Raw genomic sequence first — 26,673 nt, 5'->3', positions numbered from 1 at the left:
ATCTTTTTTTTTTTTTTAAATTTTATAAACTGGAATGTCTTAAGCTTACCGAGTATAAATAAGCGTTAAAACTTAATAATATAAACAATAAAAAATAAAAGTGAAGCTGAAGCAAGTTGCATAAATTTTGTTTTATTGTGGATTTTCCTTTATTCAAATAATACCTATTGAATATACTGGTTGTAATAATATATTGTATAACTAAGCTTACGGGGTGTTGCTTTTTTAGTGCAGGTCACTTTAATTATGTGTCGCAGTGTTTGCAGGTAACTTTTACTGCTAACTAAATCGTTTTTCTTTACGGGAATTTTAACGCTAAGATGTCAGCGCCAAGAGTTAGAAAAATGTAAATCATACCTGTTAGACTCTTTGCTGACTCTCTGATTCATTGAATGAAAAGATGCCTACTTCATATTACATTTTTGATTTTAATGTGCTGTGCCATATTTGCTCCTCTTTGCAGTTTGTGTTCTAACAAAAATTTTTGTACATTATATCTATGCGAGCTGATACATAATTATAAACTCTCAAGTATATGTATATGTAGACGTAATTAAAACGATTCCCTGAAAAGGGATACGCACATCTGGGCTTCTCTGTTTTTTTACTTAATAGCGGTAAATACAATAGGCATTCGTTGAATAATCGAAAAGTTGTATTATGCTCATTTTGTGATTTTTGTTGTTTCTTAAAAATCCAATATTTATTATCACGTTTTAAAAAATGACGATTCATTTTTTTTATTGTGAACATTTGTGTTGTATTATAAAAGCAAAACAATAAAATTGTGAATGAAATGTGAAAAAACACAATAATTTAAAGCTAAAATTTAATTATTATAAAACTGTGACATGATTTTGAACTCGTGAGTTTCTATTGTTGGGATTCGAGAGATACTCTTCAAATATATAATTTCATACTGTTATAAAGCGTTTGCTAAATCATTGAACGTATAGCAAGGGTTTTTGATTTATGGACAATTAAGACAGTCTAAACCAAATAACAAAGTCAAGTCCAAATATACGGTTTTACGGTTTCTGCCTAAAATATAAAATAAGGAACAGGTTTAAATTATATAGGTACTATTTGTTTTTATGATATCTTCATTTTCTTAAATAGAATTCAAACCTTCGCATCTTTCTATATAAATAAATTTTAGCTTTAAACATTTTCAAGTTCGATGTTATGGCAACAGTTTTTTTACATGTGGTTTTGTTTCTGAGGGGAATCAAGTAGTAATAACAGTGATTTTTATTTATTTAGTTCATTTTTTTAGATAATTTTAATTAATATAAATAAATTTTATCTAATTTGTTTTTATAATTTAATAAATTACTAACGGTTTATATATGAAAAATTTCCTTTTTTTTTTCTTTAACTACTTTAGGACCATCATATTTTAATAATACTAATTAATAAACAAATTTTCATTTTTCTTTTATACCTGAAGGAATTATACAATTAATACATTTAGTTTGTTTTAACATCGGTTTGTTTTTGTGTTATTTTTTTTAACGATTTTGTACATTTGCAGCAAAAATTTGCAAAAAATTTGTCCCCGAGATTATGTATTTTTATTTAGTTATTTTTTTTCAAGCGCATTTATTTTTAGTTTTTGCAAAACATAATAAAAGAGTTACCTTTTTTTGGAAAAGGAACAAAAAAAAAACAAAGTTATTAACTATTTTTAAGATCACTTTCTTCAGATTTAAGTTATAATTAAATTATGTAGAATTCTTATATTTCCCCAACTTAAAGAGATAGAATAAAAGTTTAACAATAAAAAATGTCTGTTTGACTTATCTCAAAATATTTAATATTTCACTAGAAACAATAACGGTAGTACACAGTCTGCCCCAAAAATTTGTAGCCACGCTTGGGCTGATTTGTTGTTGTCTTCAAAAGCACAGTCTTAATAATAAACTTTTTTTAACTCGAACTTATATATTTTGAAAAATAGGTACATTTTAATTTTGACTTGATATATCTCGGCGCCTAAAGAGATAACAACTTTCGGTTTGCATCAGAATTACAATAGGGAAAAGCTTATTGCAAGAAGTGGGAGCACCACTTCTCCCAATTACTTGATAAAAATCAGATCTTACCATTCAAAGAGTACCCCCAAAACCGTATGCCATGCTCAAACAAAATTACACAAGCTTCCGTGTGAATTTCGATAGATTAAGGATGGTTCAGGATTTTTGGAACAAACTGTATAATTTCTGGCATTCTTAAAATTATTAAATTGGACTTTAAATCTGATAAAATGATCTTCTTTTAAGACAAACTGCCTGCCTTTTAAAAACTATTTTAAACATTTAATTTAAAATTTAACATCAAACGGATTGTCCTATTTATACAGTTGCTAGTACTGATTTTGTTACCTCTATAGACCAACTAGAAAATTATAGCAATTATACAGGGTGGTTCAAGTTTTGACAGCAGGTCTTAATCAAATGGTAGGATAAGAGTCAAAATAATGGCAATTTTTCAATACCAGAAATATTTTTTCATAAGATTTAAGGCTTGTGCTGATAAAATACGAAAAACAGCGGTAGAGATATGGATATGCCAACAAATCCTTTTTTTTCTAAAATTTAATCACTCTGCATCTAGAAAAGGGCGCTTTCTCGGTTATAGGCGTATTGAGAAATTCGCTTTATTTTAAGGTAATCTAGCACTTGATGAAAACCTTCTGTTATAACTTGGGGCCGCTCTGTAGAGGTATTTCTTATTTATTTTTACTTAAAAATATATATATATACAAAAAAATCGACTTAAATTTTTTTTGATATTTTTCTTCACTGAGATTTTTTAACGCACTGTCCATTGAGTAATTTTTATTTTTTTTTATTATTTTGATCTCCGCAACCTTACATTAAGATATTACGGTCAAGTTCGAAGTATACCCTTTTAAATTATATTTAACTCGGTAAAAATTTGTTTTATAAAAAGGAATTGAGCGTCAACTAAATCATTATGGCAAAATACAAACTAATTTTTTCCATATCACAACGGATATGAGAGTCAGGTTACTGTTAACGGGAATCCGCGATTCTATTGAAGAGCGGCAAGGACGATAGTTAGGGCATCACTTCTTCCATTACTACGTTATCCTATCAAAGTTGTTACGAATTTTGAGTTCAGAAATACTAGTTTCGTGACCATTTTTAAAGAGTTATTGTACTAATCAACATATGGTTACTTTAACGAAAAAATATTCAATAGCTTCGAATTTTATAGTAAGGTGTATTATTTACAGATTACTGTGTTAAATTTTTTAATTTATTGAAACTACGTCGAAATGATCGTAAAAGCTGCTAGAAATCAAATTTTAAAAAAGATTTTTATAATTCTCAATGTCAGTGCTTTAAAATTAACACAATTTACTAACTATAAATATAAAAAAAGCTCTTGAAATTAAATATTACAAAACAAAAATTACACTTTAAAAAAGTTGTTCATCTCAATTATCTTCGTTCATCGCAACAGTCATATCATGAATTAAACTAATTTTTGATATAAAATTTTAATATAACTCAATTCCTAAATCAAATATTTAGACTATAAAGTAATGAGCATCAGTAACATAAAATCAATTAAAATTTTCAAATTTTTGAAGTGAAAACTTCTTTAGCGGCGTTGTACACTTTTTTTTTGTAATGGGTAAAAAATGTTAAACTCGCGTCAGGACACGTGACCTGATCGAAAATTCGTAATACCATGTCACAGTCAGTACACAGGTTCGCGTCCGATCACCGAAGTTAAGCAACATTGAGCACAGTCAGTACTTGGATAGGTGACCGCTTAGGAACACTGTGCGGTTGCCTTTTTATTAAAAATATAATTTTGTTTTTAAGTGAAAATTTCTTTAACGGCATTGTACACTATTTTGTAATGGATAAAAAATGTTCGTTCATGAAATTGTCATGTTTGTGTACGATAGCCCAATAAATAAATATTGTATTCTACCACATAAATGATAGTACTTTTATACTGATAATTAAAGCAACTCTTGCAAAATTATTCCCTAACCATTCCAAAATATCAAAAATGCACAACGTTAATATTCAAGTTTTCATTTCTGCCGGCACTCCCGGAGTGCAACCCGTCGTTTTTTTTATTTCTATCATGTTATTCCAGTTGTTGTTGATACTAGGTACCTCCAAGATATGTCTTACGGTCTGAAAAAAACGCAGCAGAGAATTTGTCGGACACTATGGCCACTTGATAACATTAATAATTATTAAACAATTCATCAAAAGTGAATTATGTATGTATTGAAAAACATAAATACTTAAGTACGGCATGTTCGAGGTAGTAGGCAAGCTCAGCGGTGCAGTATTTTTTTCGGACAAAATATTCTATTATTTAATAATTATTATTAATGTTATCAAATGGTCATAGTGTCCGAAAAATTCCCTCCAGCGTTTTTTCAGACCGATAACTCAAATATGACGTTAACATACTTATTTGAAAACGTAGCACTTTCGAAAGAAGTCGTAGTGACAAAGTTTGGTAGACTCGCCAGAAAGAAGCCACTCACGCAGTAATAATTTTTTTAATTGAAAAAAAAAAAAAATTTTTTTTATTAGCTAGTATCAGCTAGAATTATTTCTAGCTGATACTGACCATAATAAACTTTATTGGTCTCAAAATATGAAACCTAGGAATTGAATTAAAATTTTATTTCATATATACAGTAGTTCTTAATGATTATTTTAGATAATCTTTACATTAATTTTTGATAGTCAAATAATTATAATCTATGATGTATTTGTTATTCCTAAATCATGGTATTTTTTTTTCTATCCAGAAATATCTTACAAATTTTTTACGTTATGTAAAAAAAGTAGAAGTGCTTAGGTTATATTTTATTAGTAATATGGCTGTAAATATCATTTATATCCAAATTTTATCAAAAGGATCAATTTTAAAATGACACTCCTTTATCTCATGGAATACAGAGAATTTCCTTTTTACTAATTTTATTTTTATATACGATTGACCATTAGAATAGAAAAAAGTATTTACAATCCGTTATAAATATGGTACACAAATTTCTAGTAAAAAGTAAATATACAGGAGGCGTTTTATATAAATTAAAATTGAATTTAAAAAATAATCACTAAGGATATTGTTCACTGGGCTATAAGTACCTTATTTGAAGAAATAAGGACCGTTTAAACGGGAAAAAGTAATGCATAAATATTTTTTAACTTCATTAAAATTTGCCATTAATATATTCAACAATTCGTATTCATAACATTTAGTTTCAATCGATCCATTATCTTTATTTTTAGATTGTTTTAATAGTGTGATGTTTTCTACAGAATTTTTCATTTTCAAGAATGTTCGACGGTTTTTTTTTGTGTAACTTATTTTTGTATAATTTGTTAATAATTAAAAGTAAATCGTATACAAAATTTTATTAAAAGAAAAATAAGAAGTCAACTTTGAGTTAGAAATTTTCGTAGTCAATAAGTCGAAAAATAATTATTCAAATATAATTAAATTTGGAATTTTTTTATTGTACCTTAGTAGCGCAGCACGATTTTTATAATAAAACGTTGGTATAATGAATTTATCTCTTTTTGTGTGTTGCCAACGAAATGTCATATGTCGATTCGTCAAAAATGTTAGAAAAGGATTAAGATGAATAAGTTTTATGAAAAACACGGACTTTAAAACTAGTCATTTCCAATTAAGAAGAAGTAGCACGTGACCTCGCCATGGAATCATGATTCTGATATATCACATTTATGAAAACTTATAATGAGTCATGGATCTATCAGGTTAAAGTATTAGGCCAATAAAGAATACTTTTCGGTCGTATTGAAGCATATGCAGTAAAAAAATTATTTGAAACTGAAATTGAACTAAAGGCGTAAAGTGCCCAATCTAAAATTGTCAATTTATTTTGAGTTGACCTAATTCGTAAAACGAAATTCAACAAAAGAGTTGAACTGGAACTATACCGAAAAGAACTCTGAGAAATGTTTATAGGGTCAAAATTAACACTGACTGACAAAAAACGCAATCGTTTCAAAATCAATATTGAGAACGAAAAATGCCTTTTTTTCTTCCTAATCGACGATATTCTTGAGCTCTATGCAAAGTTTTCTACTTATTTTTCTTCTAAATAATCGAATTTTTTTTTCGAATGTTATGAATTATATAATAATTTAAATAATAATATATTTCTAATAAATAATTAATTAACAAGCCAAATATATTCATATATAATATATTAATTAAAAAACGTTACCCTTTTTAGTAATCGTGTGTTTAGTCGGGTAAAAATATAACACTAAAAAACTTTCTACTTAAATAGACAAAAAATGTGTTTTTGTTTGTTTATTGTATAAAAAATATATATTTTTTTGATGGGTAGAACATTAGTTTTTTTCTTTCAAAATTTTGTGTAATTTATAAACCCTCTTACAATAAAAATAGCAAATATAAAATTAATTATAAATAATATCATTTTTTATTTATTATTTGTTTTAAATTATGTGTATGTTTTGGATGTATGTGAATGGAACCAGCCCATTTACTTACTTGAATAAACATATCTCTAGAGCACCTTTGTTTCTTTATTATTTTTTAAATTATCATCAATCATTTCCAATGTAAAAAAAAATATTCATTTTAAATTATAAAGAAAAATGTTTTTTTTTCAAAAAGGCCTAAGTACTTAAGTCAAATCTTAATTTATTAATAAATATGTACAATTATTAATATACGTTCTGTTTTTATCTTCATTCGATCTTATGCCACTTAAATAGGTTTTATTCAGTTTTGGTATCTTCGAAATAGTTCGATTCCATCAATAAAGGAAACGTGAATACTTCATTTATAGGAAAAATATTTGTGAAACAAGTTCTATTCGAGTATTTCGATAAAAATCCATTTAGTGAACATGAGTTAAAAAACCGCCTCGCTTGCATGAGTCAGATGACCTTAGCACCTGCGAAAGATTTACGCAGCTAAAGTTATGATGTATGATGAATAATGTGTACTCGACGCCTTCCACAAGATACCGTCATTTGGTGACAATTGATCATTTTTAGGTAACTTTCAAGTTACTTAATTAACATTGCCGTCGATATTTGGATTGGCTGATTTATCTATCTATCAGCTGTCGTTTTGTTGTAGTAAATCGTTTTGAACAAGATCGTAGCCTTAATATCACTATCTTGGAGATGCGATTTTTCTCAATAAAAAAGAAACACGTATGAAAGATTTTTAACTAATTTTTCAACTGTTCACTAAAATCGAATTATCTGACTTCGAATTCGAATGTGTTTCCTCTTAAAATATTTTTAAACATTGAAAAACATCTAAACTTTCTAGATTAACAAAAAAAATTCTCACCAAATTTAATATATAAAACAGAAACGAAAAAGGGATTTTGTTTTAAATTAAAAAATATACGGTGAAATTCGCTTATTCACGACGCGTTCGTTTAGGTCGTACATTAACTGTATCTAAATCACCACGACCTTTTTTACCAACCTGTACCTGTGATTGTGCTGTTAATTGTAATGATATTGCCTGAGTATTTAATTTTTCGGCTAATAATAAATCTTTTAAACCTTTCATTTTTTGACTATAAAGTCGAACCGTAGGTTTTTTATCAACTTCTTCCTCTTTTTCAATAACAATATTATTTTCACATTTTTTATTGGTTTTTTCAATTACATCGGACTTAATATCTACAATTTCTTTAGACGTACCTGCATGTGACGGTGATGAAGATGTCGAGTCGGTATCTTTTTCGACACTTGTTCCAACAAACGGTTCACCTCCACCTTGTAATAAATATTCCGGATTTAAAATTTTCTCCCCACATGCGGCTGTCAATGCTTCTATACTTGGATGTAAATTTATTTTCTGACTTGTCTTCGCAGTGACTTTTGACTCGAGTACTTTAATAAATTCATCGCCGTCATCTTTTGCCGTACAATAATTATTGTTATTATTCACATAGCGGCCGTTGTTCGTTTCAATATCATTAGATTTAATATCCTCTGAAGAAGCGGTTGTATTTGGTTCAACGTCTTCACATATAATGATTACTTGTGCACGTATATCTGAATCAAACTTCGATATTGTATTTACAAGTGATTTAGCCCAACCGATATGTAATACCGGTGTTGCACTACCCTCTTCCCATTGGCATATGCCATCATAGAAGCGTAATAAGTATGCAAAACATTCTGGATCTTTTAATATTGATCGTGCTGAATGACCTGAACTTACCACTTTTATTACATATGGTATCAAGTCATTGGCAATTTCTAAAAATTCTTTGTAAATTTCCTCATCGTCCCTGGAGTAATTGTATCTGCAAAAAAATATTTAATAGTGTAATTGAACAGGAAGGAGTTAGTATCCTAGGATCCGTGAACCATAGCTATCTCTATATATTATAAAGAGTTACTCGCGTTGGTTTTTTTCGAATTATAATTACAAAATATATTGCTATTGAAAATAGAAAATCAATATGAAAACTAGAAAACTTACTGTCTAATAACATCTGCTGCATTTGCCCAACTTTCAAAAGCCTCTTTGTACATTTTATTACGATAAAAATATCCGCCTTGATACGTGTAAGGGTAAACGTGATGATTGCTGTAATATGTTTTAGCTGATTTAATCGCTTCTTTAAATAGCGTAGCACATGGCGGTCTGAAAAACAGAAAATCGAGGTTGAATAATTATAAGATAATTATTTGAAAAAACAAAGGTACACTCATTTTAAAACTTTGATAAAATTTCATCTTAATAAAAACTTCGAAAATATCGGATCGAATCGGATACGAAGGTAGTTTATCATATTGTTTACTTATGTTTTCTCTCTCTACTCTTTATCGCTAGCTCACTCTTACGTGTTAATTGTGAATAAAAATTATTTCTATTAAAATAATAATGAAACCCTTCATTTATAAATAATAAACAGCTAACATTTACTAAAGATATTTGCTAGATTTACTTAGTTCGATTTTTTCCAAAAAATTCTTTTATACGTTAGAAATTAATAACATATCAAAAATTCAGGTTTTTATTCAAACATTGTCTTAATGTGCGATAGACCTTAAATAGAAGAGGAGGGGCACATTGTTAATAATTTTGCGAAAATACAAATTTTCACTTCTCAGTTTTATTTTGCTTTTAAATTTATTTTACAAATTGACTCAAGAAATTTATTTTTGCTAGTTAGTACATTAGTAGTTACTTTTGCTTTGTACAATAACCTACGAAATCCTAGATTTATGCATGTGTGACATACGCTTAATCGATTCCTTTTGTATTTCGTAGCGAAAAATACATGCAGTATACAGTAAATAAAATTTTCTAGTTAGCGGACATTTCTTTATACAGTGTGTCCCCGAATAGAGGTAACTATACTTGTAAATTTTCTTATTTGCATTTTAAGAAAAAAAGTATTCTTTATAAGAAGTTTTACTTATTATGAAAAGTATGTAGGAATATTTAAAACTTCTAAATAATGTATAGAGTAGCCAAAAATTTGGCATCATTATTTTTTTTTTGGGTAAACTACCCTTCGTTTTTAAAAGTTGACAAAATGTTACTAAAAAAATTACTCGAAATTAACAATTATGACTCTATACAAAATATCAAGAATATAATAATATTCCATTCTTATTGAATGTTTTCCGAGAAAATAAATTTTGTTTTTAATTTTCTAAACTAGTCCACAAAAAAATTACAATCACGGATAGTACATATTAATTGATTTATTATTATTTTCTTTCTTACGTTTTTTTTTTATAATTAGAGCTTTTGTTCAAATAAAAAATGATGCTATAATTAAAGTACACGGATTGATATTTTGTATAGAGTCATAATTTTTAATTGCGAGTAACTTTTCTTAGTAACATTTCGCCAACTTATAAAAAAGAAGGGTAGTTCACCAAAAATAAAAATAGTGATTCCAAATTTTTTGCTACCCTGTATATTATTAAGAAGTTTTAAATATACCTACATACTTTTCATAATAAGCAAAAAATTTACAAGTATAGTTACCTCTATCCGGGGACACACTATATATGTATTCCCAAAATTTAATACAGAATAAATACTTTTTAACTCGCTCTCATTTCAGATATCTTTGTATAACTTTAAGCTTAAAAATTTAAATGAACACTTTGAACTTTGAATCAAAGGCTCCTTAAGTAGCTACATATTTAGTTTATTTGTAAACCTACCTAAATGTGTATACAATTAATCTTGAAAATTAGTGAATTGTCATGCAAATTCATTGTTTCTATGAAATAACTTAAAACATTTACCTGCCAGGTGTAGATGCAATTTCTTCTAAATCCCCAAGATTTCCTAAAGCCATTGGATACTTTGTTAAATGACCTAAATCATACAACAACCATAATAACTCTTGCTGTAACAGTGCAACTTCGTACGCGTCATTTGTTGCATTTAACGAAGGATTAATCGCCGAAACTAATGCCGCAACTTCCATAGATCGTGTACAAATCACAGGACAATTATTTACATATAACCACGATCGTGAAGATACACCTAAACCAATACTTTGCCCTCGCTTATCTTCATTACCTTTACCGTGCCAAGTAACCTCCGACGTTTCTGTGCCATTCTCTCCAAACACAACCCATGCATGATCTTCAGATAATGCTAAATGTACATCACTAAAACCTAACACTTGACAACCGGCAACAACTGCAAAAGCAACCCCAAAACAATCTAATTTGTTGCCTGTCAAATAACTATATAAACTTTGTAAATGTGCGCGATCTTTATAGTAACTGCGCGTTAATGAATTCCATATAACATCTGACACACGTTTAACAATTTCCCGTGACGCATATGATTTATTCTTATATTTAGTCATATCAACAGAACTTTTGATTAATGAATGAAATTTTGTATATAAAGCATCAGCGATATGTAATTCCAATGTTGGTAAACTAGATGAATCCATTGGTTGATATAATTCCAAATTGGCGCTTCCTCTATTACATGTCAATGAATTTTCAACAGCACCAACAATTATTGATAACAAAGCCAAATCTGGTTCAGGACTATTTTCTAATTGATTTTTAAATATATCTAACACTGATGATATATTTTTAATAGGGAATAATGTACGATCATTATCCCTAATAATGCCCGCCATGTCGTTCGACTGGCATTGGCTGTCAACCGCCATACATACACACCAACCAAATAATATTCACCTCTACGTCTACATATGAGGAATAGTTTTTTACGTCTTTTTAGTACACTGTGACTGTGGACTATCTATAAATTTGTGTGTATGTTTCTTGTGTATAGGTTTATGTCCGAATATTTGATCACGTGATATCATGTCGCGCACCTGCCGGCCAATATGTTTGTTAAATAAGCTTTTATAGTGTTTTCTCACTCCAAACTATACACAAAATAATCATAATTAGAGCTTGGATTTAAATATTATATAACATTTGAACATCGTTACTATTACACTGTACATACACTTTAAATATAAACAAAAGATTATCAACTTGTCATAAACAAAAGACAATCGTAAGCTTGTTATAAACAAAATACTATTATGATGAACTTGTCATGAAACTAATAAATATAATTGTAAAATCGCATAAACAAATAAGACACTGTCGTAAACATAATACAGTAATAATAATAATAATAATAATAAACAAAAATAAATGAATATAAGTAAATAATATATAAAGTGGTTCGAAAAATAGTTTAAAAAATTCAACAGGTGTTAGAACTTTCGAAATTAAGGAAACATACTATCTTTCAAAAGTCCCAAGGCACTCTTTAATGAAATCTCTTTTTTTACTTTTTGGTTGGATTAAAAACAAGTGAAAACAAACAATTGACTGAGTTAGTTTTCAAATCGTTTGTTTTTTTTCGTCATGTAAGTAAAGAAAGATAGTCACACTTAGGGAACCGCAGTCGCGTATATATAACATGACTATGGGGTCACACATACATAACTAATATTCCCGGATTCGTTGTGTGCGTAGTCATGGTAGGGACAACAAAATCGATGCCAGCGCTTCCAGTGAAAAATTTTGGCGATAAAGGAGGCTGTTATGACTAATTTGCAATTCTTTACATGTTAATCTTGTAGAAAATTTCAAATTAAAATTATTGAAATACACTAAATAATTAAACTTAATGCATTAAAAATTGCGAAAATAAGAAGTCAAATTGCACAAATATTATTTTTCAAATGTAAATTATCATAATTATTTATTTAAATTGGTGAGACAATAATATTAAATTTTCAATCTAAGTCATAACTGCAATCCATACAATTATATATGCATCCATACAATTCTATAATTAAAGTAGTGTATCTTTACCATGGAAACGCCTCCAATAAAACTCACACACGGTGAGACAATAATACATACTATAATGTTAAGCACGATAAGCTTAAAAATGAGGAATACATCATGGAATTTGATACAGGAATATGGAAGATATCGTGTGGACTGGAAAAAACCGGCTACAGAAATAATATATAAGATTTTATTGAAAATAAAAACAGTATGGTGTGTCGTTAATTTGTTAATCATTTTTTAATACTATTATGGGTATGTTTCATAATGTTACAATTTTTTTACTTTACAAGAAAAATTACAAATTATTAAATAAGCGTTCTCTTTGGAACATTTAAGGATCGCTTTAAATCATACCGGTCATTCTGTATGTATGTCAATAATTTAAATTATTGTTATTAGTAAAATTCGATTATACATTCCATGTTTACCAATACAAGGATATTATAAAATTTACCCCAGTAACACGGCAGTGGATACGTGAAAAATAATCTCGTTTGTGGAAACGTGGAGTCTGACAGACCCTTAATCTTTAGGTATACTTTAAAACAGCATTTAATTAAAAAATTATGTTTATTAACTCATAAATGACATAATTCCGTACACAAACACACCCTTTCTAAATTTCTAAACTAGAAATCACATAATAATATATCCCAATTTATAGTTTTTATTATTGTCTAAGACTCTAAGAGAATCGAATGACCAAAAAATTTTAGTGCTAAGATGTCAGCGCCACGAGTAAAGAAAATGTAAACCATATTTGTTAGACTCAGCTGATTTTTTCATTGAATAAAAAGATAAAAGAAATCGACTTCATTTTACATTTTAATGTACTGTGCATATTTGCTCGCCTAATCTTTTATAATGAACTTTTCAATTCAATTGCGATTCATTATTGTTTCGCACAGACAGTTTTAAGTTGGAAAAAGATGCAATATATTTGCTATTCATTTTATCACATTAAGTTTTTTTACAAACTGTCCGAAATAAAAGGTAATCACTTATTAAAATGAAAAGTTCTACTGCGATAGTTTTTCTAGTGTTTTATAAAGTTTGTAGTTAGGGTTCTTATATAAATTTTGTACTTATAAATTTTATAGTTTTCCATGAAACTATGGGACCTTTAATTTTTTGAAGAACTGCACATTGCCACACTATACAACGACATTTAAACGGCATAGTGACTCAAAAGAAAATAAAACAATCATTTTAATATTTTTATCAATTATTAAAAAATTTTTGCTATCAAAAATAATTACATTAATCTTTTTTATATGTGTATGCATTAAAGTAATAGAGATAGTACCATAGAGCTGTAAAGTCGCCGCCAAACGATTGATTGCGGTATAGATACAGATAAAGTAGGTGCGTATACCTGTAGTGAGACAGATAAAAAATCTCTTATACGCCTACAATTTCCGTCTCTTTATGCTTCTCTCACTGCGGTCAAAAACTCAGTTATTGTGTTTCCTATGTCTATAAAGCTCTATCGTATTATCTCTATGATAGAGCTTTTAATTAGGATGTACTACACATAAAAACCTTCTGGGAAACATTATGTACACGGTGCGATGGTAAAAACCGTTCCAAAATCCGTTGCATGATTCAGAAGGAAATAGGGGATAAACAGACAGATTGGCGCGGATAGTGACTGCTTTTTTACTATGTAAAGATTATACTTTTATTTCTTACTTACTTAGTAATGTGCAAAGCTGTGATGTACAGCTATTATGGTATTGAATTACATAAAAATCTGAGTACAATTTAAAATAATATCACATCTGTTCAAGGTTAGATCAGCTGTCCTCTGTAGTAATGTTTGGTTGTTTTATTATCGGCTTTCTTAATAAAATTCAAATAGATTTTTCGAATTTGGTACCTTCTTTGGTACTGCGTTACTGGGTACTTACATACATGCATGCATACTTACATAGTACATACGTATGTTCATACACATTATGAGTGTGTGCAAAGGTACGTATGTAAATATTTATCTTTAGTTATTCAGCTGCCTGCCAGGTAATTTATATCTGTAGCGAATATATTAAAATTTTTTAGGTATATTCTAATTATTTTGTATGTTTCCAGAGTATCATTTAATAATAATGGATATTTATATCTTTATTATAAAAAGTTGTTGTATGTGTCCGGAAAATAGAAATTAATAAGTTTATTATGATATCTGTATGTTTTAAGGTGTCTCTACAATGAAAAAAAACCATTTTTCATGTTCACCAAGTTTGTGATATCCGCTCTCAATCTGTTAAAGATAGAGCCAAATTTTAAATACCAAAAATTTTTTTCTTAAAACTACTAATAGCTTTTGTTCGAAAAAACTTCAAAAATTCGACACAATATGCAAATAAAGTTCTAATTCCTGTATCTCTAAAGAGGAGCGTTTTCGGTCACATGTTCTCTGTACCAAAATGTTTGCTTTCGTGCACGTTGTTAACTCCCAAATTATTGATCATTTATTCTGATCACCCGGTATAGGTATAGAGAGTGGACCATTTTAATCTATTATGGCTAATAGTTCGTTTTGTAGTTAAAGAAATAAAAAAAAACTTAAACAAAAGTTACAGAGCTAGATGGGGGTACATCATGTTCTGACATCAGATTGAACCTAGTTCTCTGGGTTGCTTTAATAGTCAATTTAGATTGTTTTAGTTTTCAAATTGTTTTTTTATTTAGGTAAGTTAGTCGAATGTTATGTAGGTACAAGTTAGGCAAATAACTTACAACAATAGTACAACTTAATTTGCGGGGTTTCGGAGCTGGTTACAGAAACACATATTTACATTAGTAATACAATTTTAAAATACATTATTTGAAATTTCTCGGTTAGACTTAGTTAAATCGAAATATGTAATAATTTACCTAATCTCTAATTAGAAACAGATTGGTCTGAATTCTAAAGTCATATCTAACGTTTGGTTTTTTTTTTAAATGGTAATTTTAATTTGTTAATTGTTTAATTAAATACGATAAAAGAATTTATTAAATTTTATGGCTTAAAGTCAAAGATGACAAATAGTGAATTGAATAATTGTTTCTTTATGATTAGAAATTTTATAAAATTTGTTTATAATTTGTTTTTTACATTTAATTTGAATAAACAAGAAATGAATCATTTTATGAACTGTTGCTTGTGGTTTTGGGCAGCTGTTAAATTTATTTATCTACGCCCGTGACATAAGAACTACTTTTTTCACTCACATGCATGGGAAAAACTGCCAAATTACTGCCAAATGTAAAGTAATTACAAGTTACTATAGTAACTTTTTTAATTATCTATTTTCCTCAATAGGCCAAAACAAATTTTAATTTAAGTAAAAAAATTCGATTTTTTGATAACAGATGCAAATTTGATCCGATCTTATTGGAATTTTTTTTGAAAACCACTAATTTTCATTCATGGGTCATTCTTTTCAGATGTGATGCCAGTTTTTCGCTAGCTATCACTTATGTGCTCAATTTCGGGGCCAGGACTCCACATTATTGAAACCTATTATAGCTAGGTTAATTTCGGTCACAAATTTGAAAAGTATGACCCAAATTTAGTAGGATTGCATACTTGGTTTATCAAAATTGGATAAAATTTGGATGTGATAGAGCAAAATTAAATTTTTTGGATTCTGATGACGTCATTAAGTAAAAAATTCGATTTTTTAGATAACACAGGCAAATTTGATCCGATCTTATTGTAATTTTTTTTGAAACCCCCTAATTTTGGGTCATTCTTTTCAGCTGTGATGTCAATTTTTTGTTAGCTATCACTAATGTGCTTAATTCCGGGACCAGGATTCCACATTCTGAAAATCTATTAGAGGTAGGTTAATTTTGATCTCAAATTTGAAAAATATGACTCAAATTTAGTAAAATTACATATACTTGGTTCATCAAAATTGGATAAAATTTGGATGTGATAGAGCAAAATTCAATTTTTTCGATTCTGATGACGTCATAAAGTAGAAAAATTTTTTTGATAACACAGGCAAATGTGATAACGCATTATTAACGTACTTTTTCAACATGCTTGGGAAAACCGCAGGAAAAATTTTCATAAAACCACCCGTCTTTTAAGAAAAATGAGCAAATACGACAAATGCATTCAAAATTTTTTAATTATATTAAATATTAAATTACAAAGATCTTATTATATAAAAATCATTTCAAATTTTCGAATGTTCCATAATTATTTACAAAGACAAATTATTTGTTTTTTGAATAAAATAGACATCTTTAAGAGTTTGCATATTCAGTTGCCTATCTTCTAAAATATAAAGAATTTTGGAACAATTAAAATCTTATTTTGTGTATCTATCTGAGACAAAAGAATTTCAAAATTTGAAAACAATTCATATATCACTGAAGTCAGTGCTATTTTTATTCGAAAGTTAAAGCAAATTTATTCTCAAATAGGTACGCAATTTATAAAAGAACTTATTTCATATGATGAGTTCTTTTTCATACCTAACAATAACTCTAAGAAAAGCCAAATTAAATTTAAAGTTCCAATAAATATTATTTAAAAAAAATTTATATATATAATAAATTTAACTTAATAATTTAAATTAAATACTTAAATATGTAATTTAAAATCTAAGAATACTGATAATTTGATCACATTTATTTTACCTCGTTACTTTGTAGAGAAAATTATTTAGAGCTATCTAAAAAGTAAGTCTTGGGACTTAAAATTACTTAAATTTTTAAAACCGTTTGAAAAAAGTTATTATTTTGAAGAGATGTTAAAAGTTTTGAGGTTATTCCGTTATTAAATGTAATGCGTACGCGTTTCGAGTTCTTTTTAATGAAATCTAGTACGTGTTTTATGACTAGTGAAATAACTATGTAGCGTACATTTATTAATTTTAAACTTTAAATTTCTATATAAATTTGCATTCGATTTATGGATATATATAAATAAATTATCTTCGCGGAATATTGCGGTTAAAAATGGCATTATTATCATGTCCACGGCTGTAACACGTGTTACTACTCTATCCTTAATGTTGATGGGGAAAAGTAAAGATCTTACCCTATTAAAGCTAATTTTAATGTCACTTCCTATTTAAGTTTGGAGTTTCAATCGAACTATGTTGATGCATGTGTAAAGTAAAGCTAAGGTCACACCAGAGGAGACAGGTCCTTGATTGGAAATAATTACTCATCATTAAATGGACAAAAATAGGAAATATTGACTTACATTCTTCTTACTTCAAGGAATAAGTTAACTAAATGGATTTCATGTAGAAAGTGACTTAGAATGAGTTTCGACTCAATTGTTTCTATCGAATATATAGCTGCAATATCGATTTCTAATACAAAAATAGATAGGAACTTATGATGATGAAGGAAACGTATTATTCGTCGAACATAGATTGTGAAATAGAGAATACGTAAATTATTTTAACATCTCCTTAATTATAGATACGAAATTATTTTTCCACTGGATAGTTGGGAACAGGAGTATTAATCGAACCCCAAAACAAAATCATTTTTGATGCATGATGTCGAATAAAGAACAAAAATGGATGATCCAATCGCACTGTACGAATTAAACTTTTTGTAATTGTAACATCAGTCGCAGCGGCAGCTTCGGTTCCACTTTCATTGATGTCAATATAAACTTTATGTAAAACTTCGTCAGCATATAATCCAGGATTTACGCTTTTTTGATTAACGGAGTTTCGTACATCGTCAATAGATCTTCCAGTTTGACGTTTACTGATTCTATGAACAGACGAAAAAGAATGTTCTCGTCTAATATAATGTCGTGCAAAGCGGCGTCCAATCGTTGAACCAAATCGTTTGTATATTACTTTTGTGTAGTTATTTACTGGCTGTGGAAGTTGATCGATACAATTTGGTAAAATATTATTTTGTTCGAAGAAATGAGAACAATTTGTTTTGATTTCATCACCAAAACGATTGGACAATAACGTACCCTCATTTTTTTTAATTTCATTTCTGGGTCCAGGTGACAATACACCTAAATTTGATAAACTTGGATCGAATAATGTTTGAATGCCTAAATCCGATAAAATTGAGCTGAGCTCCATGGTGGATTCTATTCGCATTTTTGGGAAAACAATTAAACTATCGGATATATTTGACTGTTCGATTAAACGATTAATGATATCTGGTGTTAATCGTTTTTCTAAGGTACGTAATTTTTCACGATCAGAGTTCATTGGAACTATGACGTGCATGGATGTAGTACCTCCTTTGTATGGTAATTCAATCATTTCACAGTTTAATTCTTTATCTTTAATGTAACGAAATTGTCCAAAATTAGCCATCATATCTACCAACACTGATGTCTTGTTTTTGCGCCCATACGGATAAAATGGTCGCCTGTAATAGAAAATAAAGAATTTAGATATAGTTTAAATATAAAGTTTTTATTTTTTGTAAGAGATAATTTTTGATTGTAATTCGCTATGGAAGACGAGGAGGTGCGAAGGAAAGAGCGCAAAGATACTGTCAATGCTTTTATAAAAATAATATGTATATAAATGTTAGAGGTTATGGGCCCAACACACTTCTACAGTGAAAAAAGAAGGATTGTGAATTTATAAATATTATTCTAGAATTAGTTTTTGAAAAATGGTAGTCTTCATTTAAGTGCTAACTGTTGAGTATTATAAAACAGTTAATATCAAACTTGTAGGCTTGGTATGCCATATTCTTTTTCGTAGAAAAGCCTGATAGTGAATGTCTAATTAAGCTTCAAGGAAAATTTATTGCAGTAGAAATTATCTTTTATTTTATTTTTAAATTTTAACTAAACTTACTTTTGGGTAGCTTCTTGAATAAATGGTTGTTCCCAAGCCCCTTTAAAATACAATGCTGTAGTAAGAATCACTTTTGTTGTCACTGGAGGCGGTTCTGTTAAAATTTGTTGAATTTTTCCATTTGTACGTGTATTAACCCAATTATTAATATAATTTTTAGCTTGTTCAGGATAACGAATGAAATTTAAATTATTAATGTCACTTTTATAAATACGTTTTACAATATCACGATATTCATTTCGAATGGGATAACCTTCTTGCACAAATAATCCAGTGGCAGCTGTTAATTTTGGACTATCTGGATTTGGATCTTCAAAACTCTGTAATACTTGTCCAAATTGGTCATGCCAACGTTGTGAATTATTTAAATCAGTTATACCCAAAAATTTTGATAATTCGTTGTAAGTTTGTCCATTTGCACCAAGCAATAACATGTATATCGCTTCTGAAAATTTTTAAAAGATATTTGTTAGAAATTAATTTGAAATGTGTCTAAATAGTAAACAAAAAAAATAAAATTGTCCCAAAATTTTAAATCATATTATAATATCATGCGATATACTTTGTTAATATGCAATTGTCAGAACAGGAATGTTATAACGTTTGCTTATACTACTACACAAAACTATAATTTATCAAAATTAATGAAATCGTAAATTATTCTGTGAAGGCAAATAAATTTTTTTTTTAATCACCTGCAATATTTAATGGTGAAAAAACAACCGGACGATCTTGAGTATATGAACGCTCTTGACCGATGTGAAGTTCATTGTTAATTTGTAGACCAAGTGTGTTAATGCCATCAGATAGACCGTTTGAATTAAGTTGATTTACCGGTGATTTACTTAGAATCGGTTGAGTTGGACGTCGAATTGACGGAACTGCACCCAATGCCAAAGGTGGCAAAATTGGTGCATTCGATTGTTTAAACATGTCGTCATCAGGAAATATAAAATCTTGACCCATTATTGTTGGTATCAACATTATTAATAACAAATTTAACAATGTTCCCATTTTGTCTTGTGAATGATTTATCTGTAAAAATAAAAACTGTATTAATCAATTTGGACCAAATTCTTTTAAAATATATTAAAAATTATTTTAATACAAGCTATTATCTGAAATCTACGTAGAGTTATAAAATTGGAATTTCCAAAAAATTTAATAGTTTTTGGATGTCTATGAAGTTAGAGCTGGTACGTGTAAAATATGTAAAAGGCATTGTATGTTCGATTAATGATTTAGAAAATTATTAACTTTTGACATAAATTTGGCTTAAAATAGTTCTGGAAGAGGAAAAATGTCAAAAATTATTGAAATTTGAATTTGCGCGAAAACGGCTTTGGCTTTGTTTATCGGAACTTTAATTAATAAGTTTTTAATTTTCCGTGAGTATAAATTTTTCCGTACTAAAATCTTTAGAATACCGGAAATAGTAGTAACTGCTATTCTTCATAAATATGTATCATATAAACTTTTTTTAAATTGTTCCACAGAGAAGTCTTGTTTGTTTGAAATTAAATTTTGATGTGCAAGCTTAGTAGACACTAATATGTAATATATTATAGATACTTAACATGCCGTGGGGGGTTTATTTTCGTGTTTCTGATAGGAAACTAAGGTGGGTCTTAACAAAATCATTTCCATTTTAATAATAAGTAAATGTGTGAAATAAAAATTAATACATATTTAATTTTAGTTTATGAGACAATTTCATTGCGACATGACAATTTACAGCGGAAATAATTATTAATTTGGAATATCCAAGACCAATATTTATTTAAGTCATTAAGGATAAATTAATATGCAAATACTTTAAAGGGATATATTTCTATGAAATGTCGTTAAATTTGTATTGGCAATAATTCAATTTATTAGTCATGAAATTTTATGCACCTATTTCAAAAGAATAGTGTTGGGCAAATATGAATAATTGTTCACGATAAAAAAATACGAAAATCGTGACTAAAATTTGTAAATAAAGTAATATTTGATGTCTTATATAATCATTAGGATTAATTATTTAAAAATAGAACCTTCGAAATGATTTGATACATATTTTTTTATTATAAAAAAATTGTGACAAACTTGACCTTAAACTTTAAAACAATTAAATAACATAATTGTTTTTGTTACAATTGAAGAGCATCATTAAGAAAACTCGTGATGTAACTTAAATATAGGGTTTTATTTGAGATTGATTATATATAAATAAATAGATAGGGTTTCCCTACTACACGCTTGCCTGAAACCAAAGGTTTAAGTCTAAACCTTAGACAAGATGTAGAGAACTGTTCAGCGCTTTACTATGTCTCATTGGCCAATTGTATAGTTATTGAGGCGCATGAACAGATACTTGAGACATTCTCTAGAATTCATAATTTAGCGGTGTCAAATTCAAAGGAATTTTAAATATAGGTATGTCACAGCGCTCTTCTAATGTAACAGTTAAGGGACATCTGGAAACTTGTCCATTTTTCATTCGAAAAAGGTACTTGCACTTATTATACATTTTATATCAAATTTTGATCCTATATACAGATTTTTAACCCCAATTTCTTCGAAAAATTTGCATATCCAAAGCTTGAGATCATTGCCATATATCTAAGAACTATACTTCTCCAAATTTTTTCAAAAAGGCAGCAGTGGCTTATGTGCATATAAATTTAAACTGGCCAAAAATTTTTGGTATAGGTGTTCATAAAACCACCTAATTAGTCCATTTTCGGTTGTCTGTCCATCCGTCTGCCTACCTGTCTGTCTCTCGACACGATATCTCAAGAACGAAAAAAGATATCAAGCTGAAATTTTTATTGCGTGCTCGGGACATAAAAAGTGAGGTCGAATTCGTAAATGAGCAACATAGGTCAATTAGGTCTTGTAAACTGTTAGGAATATAACAAAAGTTTAAATTAAAAAAATGTTCCGTATAAAAAAATAAACAATTTTGTTTGAAACATTTCTTCAAAACATCACTGTTATCCATGAGAGCGCAAATTAGGCGTAAATTGTTTAGTATGTATTATATGTGAATATCAGTTATGTGTGTGTGCCATGTATGTATGTGTGGCTATCCAAGAGTGGCTATCTTTCTTTGCTTACATGAGATAAAAAAACAAACGATTCCGTAATCAACACTGTCTATACATGGTATTTCAACAATTAACTCAGTCAATAGTTTCTTTTCACTTGTTATATTATTGATTAAAATGTTGTTCATAATTTAAAAATCGGCAATCCTAGTCAATGGAGAATACAATTTCTTGTTGTCACAAATGAGCGATCAAGACTATTTAGTAAATTAATTACAACAAATTGAAGTATTCAAAATAATATAAAAAGAATTCTTCACTCCTATAATTAGCTAACGAGGAAATAATATTTTTATAAAAAGAATTGTAGGTGGTTATTATTATCTAAATTTTAAAAAGATACGTATAAATATGTTTACAATAATAACATTCCACACCCACTGTTAACTTATGTAAATTCATCATTAGCTTTACAAATTAATTGTTGTATAAGATACTATACTTTTATACGTATAATTAATTAATTAGATTGTTATTAATTATAAAATATGATTATATCACTAGTTGATACTTTTCATGTTAAGCTAGTCGCCTGGCAAGTTTTTTTGATTTTTTTTTGCGAATGGCTGAAAGTACTTTCCCAACTTTTGCCACCGACCGATTTATTTTATCTCATCTAGAATCGGAGATATTGATCAAAATGGGTGCCCTGAGCCCAAAATTGGTCCTATCAATAAAAAATTCTACAGCACTTTGAAAATGAAAAAAAATTCTTAGCGCAGGAGCTGAGTTAGTTAAGCGAATTCCCTAGAAATTGAAACATAACACCTTAAAATCGAATATTGTTTTTTTTAACTTTTCAAGATTTTTATTTCGAAAACTATGCGTCTCTTTTTTGTCTTATAGTACAGGACGGTATAAGGTTGGACCCATCTGATAACCAGATGAGACATATTTCTTATGAAATTTGATTGATTTATAAATACGCCTTTTATAGTTTTTCTATCGAAAAGTATTCATGGCTATTTTTAATAAACTTAATTTTAATCAATTTTTTCCATGAAAAGTTTATTGCTAGCTACCGTATACCAACATTTTCGTAATTAAATTATCTTTCTTCTGATACCAATTTCGATGGGTTAACAGATCGGTGTAGATCTGATCATACATATGAACAGGTAAGTATGTACCGATCTGTTAACCAATTGAAATTGGTATCAGAAGAAAGATAATTTAATTACGAAATAATGGTAAAGGCTTGTCAGAAAAAAAACCGTTCATGGAAAAAATTGGTTAAAATTAATGTAATTAAAAATAGCCATGAACACTTTTCGTTAGATAAACTGTCATATGCGTGTTTATCAATCAATCAAATTTTGTAAAAAATATGTATCATCTTGTTATCAGATAGGTGAAGAACGACCTGATACCTAGCTAAAGATATTTTCTTGGAGCAGTAAGCAGCTATCTGCTTTCCTATTACCTAGAATACTTTCGATGCGAACAAATTAGCTATAAACTACTCATAGTATATGTATCTTAATAAAATACAGGAAATCATAATATAAATTATAATGATCGAATACTCAACATTGTCTTATGCATTATAAATTATACAATAAGTGATACTTTGAATTGCAATTGCATTGTGGGTGGTAAAAGTATTTAAATATTAAATTTATTGCACAGTTGTAAAAAAATAACTAAAAATAGTAACAATGCAATTGTAAAGTGCGATCCTACGCGGTTATAAGTATGCGAAAAGCTAGAGCAGAATTTTGTCTGTTCGGTCATCACTAACAGCGATTAAGAAATATATTATAACAACAATTATGGCTATTTCCCTATCAACCTTACAAAAAAAAACCTTAACTTAAACTTAAATCTTATTTTTTTTAAAAGAACAACTTTCGAAATCAGAGTGAGGTTTTAATTGAACCTGAAAACTTAAATCGAATTCGATGCCGGTATAAGATGTGTGCCATTGAAACTAACATTTTTCGTTTGAAGCATTGTTTTCGATTAAATTTATTTATCGAGTTTCAAGCATATGTCTACTTAAAAAGCACCCTGTATATATAGAGTGCTAAAATAATTTAAAAGAGAGACAATTTAAAAAAAATAAATTTTTTGATATTTTATGCTCAAAAACTGTCATTTAGTATAATTATCAAAATCAATCTTCACATTAAATTACAACTGTTCTTGGCTATTATTCTTACCGTTTTAGCTTTGTTAGCTTACGGGTTATAATAACATGTCAAAAATGTGCAAAAACCGGTTTATGTAAATAAATTTTTATAAAATGTAATAATCATATATAATAAAAATAGGAATAGTTATTAATTTTTTTATATAGTTGTTAAAAAAAAGCGAGCTATGTATGAGTAATATACTGCGTGTTTTTTAAATCATTTCCCTTAGTAAATCAAAGAGTGTGAGAGAGTTCATAAACATTAAGCAATGTGTATAAGCAAGATACTATTAGATATCTCCTTGAATGGTTGTAAACAGTAGCAATAAAAGCATCTAATAGTATCTTTCTTATACACATTGCTTAATGTATGTGTACTCCCTGGCACTAATTGATGTATAGACAGAGAACACACTATACGAATTTCTTATTAGTGAATAAGACACAAAGCGCAAACCATCAGAAATTCTTGCAAAAACTTCTGATGGTGCCAGACTTTCTTTTAAGAATTTCGTATACAAAATTTTATAGTGTGTTCTCAGTCATTATATAGGTTTGAAGTAATTTGGCTTCAAACTGAATAATGCTACCATCTTTAGATAATTAATGAATATACTTATAAGCAGCCTTTTCAATAAGGATAACTCGCCAGAACAGGTATAAGAATTATTTTAAAGCCTGCAAAATTGAGCGAATAACTTTATGCTTTTCGTATTTTTTGGTATATACAATACTTAATAATTGCCGGCTTATCTCACAATATTGGAGATCATTTTTGTATAGATTAGTTGCGATGTTTTTTCAAACTGTCGCACAGATTTTAACAATGTTAATTTGAAATATAGGTTCCAAAATTATTTAAAGTATAGTGTAATAAATTTTAAATTTGGGGCAGACTTTGCTGCAAATGTCTACGCGATAACCGTTAAGAACTGTTTTTATGTATTCCTCAGCTGCATGTAGTAGCACAATCCACATGAAATCCATGTAAGCAGTGTCTAAATCAAGCTCGTTGCACGATCGTCGTAAGAAATACGGACAACAGTGCGGACCATATAAACATCGTTCAACGATTTGCAATACAGCTCGTAGGAAATACATATAACCAGTGCCTTATAGGACACCGTTGAACGATAATTCTACAGTAAATGTTGTCTCAAGAAAAGTCTAGCTTTAAAGTCAATGTAATAAGACTCTAAACTCAAGGTAATGTAGCTATGTAGCCATATAAGCCGGTAAGTTTTGATTCAGATATTACCGCTAACTTTGGCAGTTATTTTTATGTAATCTGTTAAATATGAAACACTAAAGAATTTTTGGATATAATAGAGAATTACTTATTTAAATTTATTTTAAAGTAAGACTGAATCAATCTTCTGTTTAACTTTTTGATTTTTACATTTTGTTTAATTTGATTTTCAACAAGAGGCTTGATAAAGGTTGAAAAGTAAACTTTGAAAAGTAAAGAAAAAATAATAATTTAAAAAATAAAACAACAATAAAATGAATGTGGCTGACCTTTACTGTTCAAAGAGAATCTACTTGGAGACAACAAAAGATTTTTTTAAATAAATAAATTAATAAAATTATTTAATTTATAATACGTACTTTGTAATAAAACAATTTTCAAACTTGATTTAAATTAAAAACACACTTCACTTAAATTTAGCTCGCGGCACTTAATTATAACTGTTTCGGCTAATTAATATTAGTTGTTGGATATCAATAAATGTTTGTAAAAAGATATGGCAAACGTAATCAATAAACTCGTAACTAAAACCTCTGCAGACGATTCTGATCTGATGAAGATTGTCAATACAACAATATTTATGTTGGAGAGATTATATTATAAAAAGCGAATATTATTGACCTTCCCCTTCCAATTATACAATTCTCATTTTTAATTTTAAAATAAATAAAAATAGTTTGTAAAACTGGGAAAAAAAGAATCCACTCATGATTAAATTTTATACGTACGTAAAAACACACGTGGTTTTCGTTATAATTTGTTGATAAGAATTTTGAAATTGTTTATTCGTGTAGACATAAGCGTTTACATGATAAATGCATTTATTACAATGGGGGTAATATGATACATATCAGGTTAATTGGTTTGTTTTTTTTTGGTAATGCACTTTTTATACGTGCGAGGTTGATGAATCAGAATTAATTTTAAGTGCAGGTCCATCGTTGTTGCATTTCTGTGTGAACTTTGAATGTATATTTGATTTTTGGCACGTATTTTAAGGAATTTTGGAAATCCCGTATTTTTTTTAATTGACGTT

The 26,673-nt window shown here is 28.5% G+C and overlaps 2 protein-coding genes across 3 annotated transcripts; both read right to left on the bottom strand.

Moving 5' to 3' along the window:
• Nucleotides 1-6,751: 6,751 nt before the first annotated feature.
• On the bottom strand, nt 6,752-11,280 carry LOC123295459 (menin). 2 transcript variants are annotated; one of them, XM_044876826.1, is made up of 4 exons: nt 10,320-11,280; nt 8,530-8,694; nt 7,723-8,350; nt 6,752-7,650 (listed from the first exon to the last, which is right to left on the bottom strand). In XM_044876826.1, exons 1-4 carry the CDS (start codon nt 11,210-11,212, stop codon nt 7,450-7,452), a joined length of 1,887 nt encoding a protein of 628 aa, XP_044732761.1. In that variant the 5' UTR covers nt 11,213-11,280; the 3' UTR covers nt 6,752-7,449. The 2 variants fall into 2 exon arrangements, with proteins under 2 accessions (XP_044732761.1, XP_044732760.1); XM_044876825.1 differs by having other exon boundaries at nt 6,752-8,350.
• Nucleotides 11,281-16,978: 5,698 nt separating this feature from the next.
• Nucleotides 16,979-26,186, bottom strand: LOC123295463 (leukocyte elastase inhibitor-like). Its single transcript, XM_044876829.1, has 4 exons — nt 25,997-26,186; nt 19,858-20,197; nt 19,163-19,607; nt 16,979-18,722 (listed from the first exon to the last, which is right to left on the bottom strand). The coding sequence occupies exons 2-4, from the start codon at nt 20,174-20,176 to the stop codon at nt 17,804-17,806; spliced, it is 1,683 nt and encodes a 560-aa protein (XP_044732764.1). The 5' UTR covers nt 20,177-20,197; nt 25,997-26,186; the 3' UTR covers nt 16,979-17,803.
• Nucleotides 26,187-26,673: the final 487 nt, after the last annotated feature.

Source organism: Chrysoperla carnea, chromosome 3 (assembly GCF_905475395.1).
Source record: "Chrysoperla carnea chromosome 3, inChrCarn1.1, whole genome shotgun sequence".
NCBI lineage: Eukaryota > Metazoa > Arthropoda > Insecta > Neuroptera > Chrysopidae > Chrysoperla > Chrysoperla carnea.
The sequence above is the reverse complement of the archived record's forward strand: the minus strand, read 5'-3'. Positions and strand labels throughout refer to the sequence as shown.

Bases quoted from the DNA above. Each gene is read 5' to 3' on its own strand.
- LOC123295459 (XM_044876825.1), bottom strand. From the start codon at position 11,212: ATGGCGGTTGACAGCCAATGCCAGTCGAACGACATGGCGGGCATTATT. The intron at 8,695-10,319 runs GTAAATGTTTTA...TCTGTTTTTCAG, and splicing joins ATTGCATCTACACCTGGCAG to ACCGCCATGTGCTACGCTAT. The intron at 8,351-8,529 runs GTAAGTTTTCTA...ATTTTTTTGCAG, and splicing joins GCAGCAGATGTTATTAGACA to ATACAATTACTCCAGGGACG.
- LOC123295463 (XM_044876829.1), bottom strand. From the start codon at position 20,176: ATGGGAACATTGTTAAATTTGTTATTAATAATGTTGATACCAACAATA. The intron at 19,608-19,857 runs GTGATTAAAAAA...AAAAATTTTCAG, and splicing joins TTCACCATTAAATATTGCAG to AAGCGATATACATGTTATTG. The intron at 18,723-19,162 runs GTAAGTTTAGTT...TTTCTATTACAG, and splicing joins ATTCAAGAAGCTACCCAAAA to GCGACCATTTTATCCGTATG.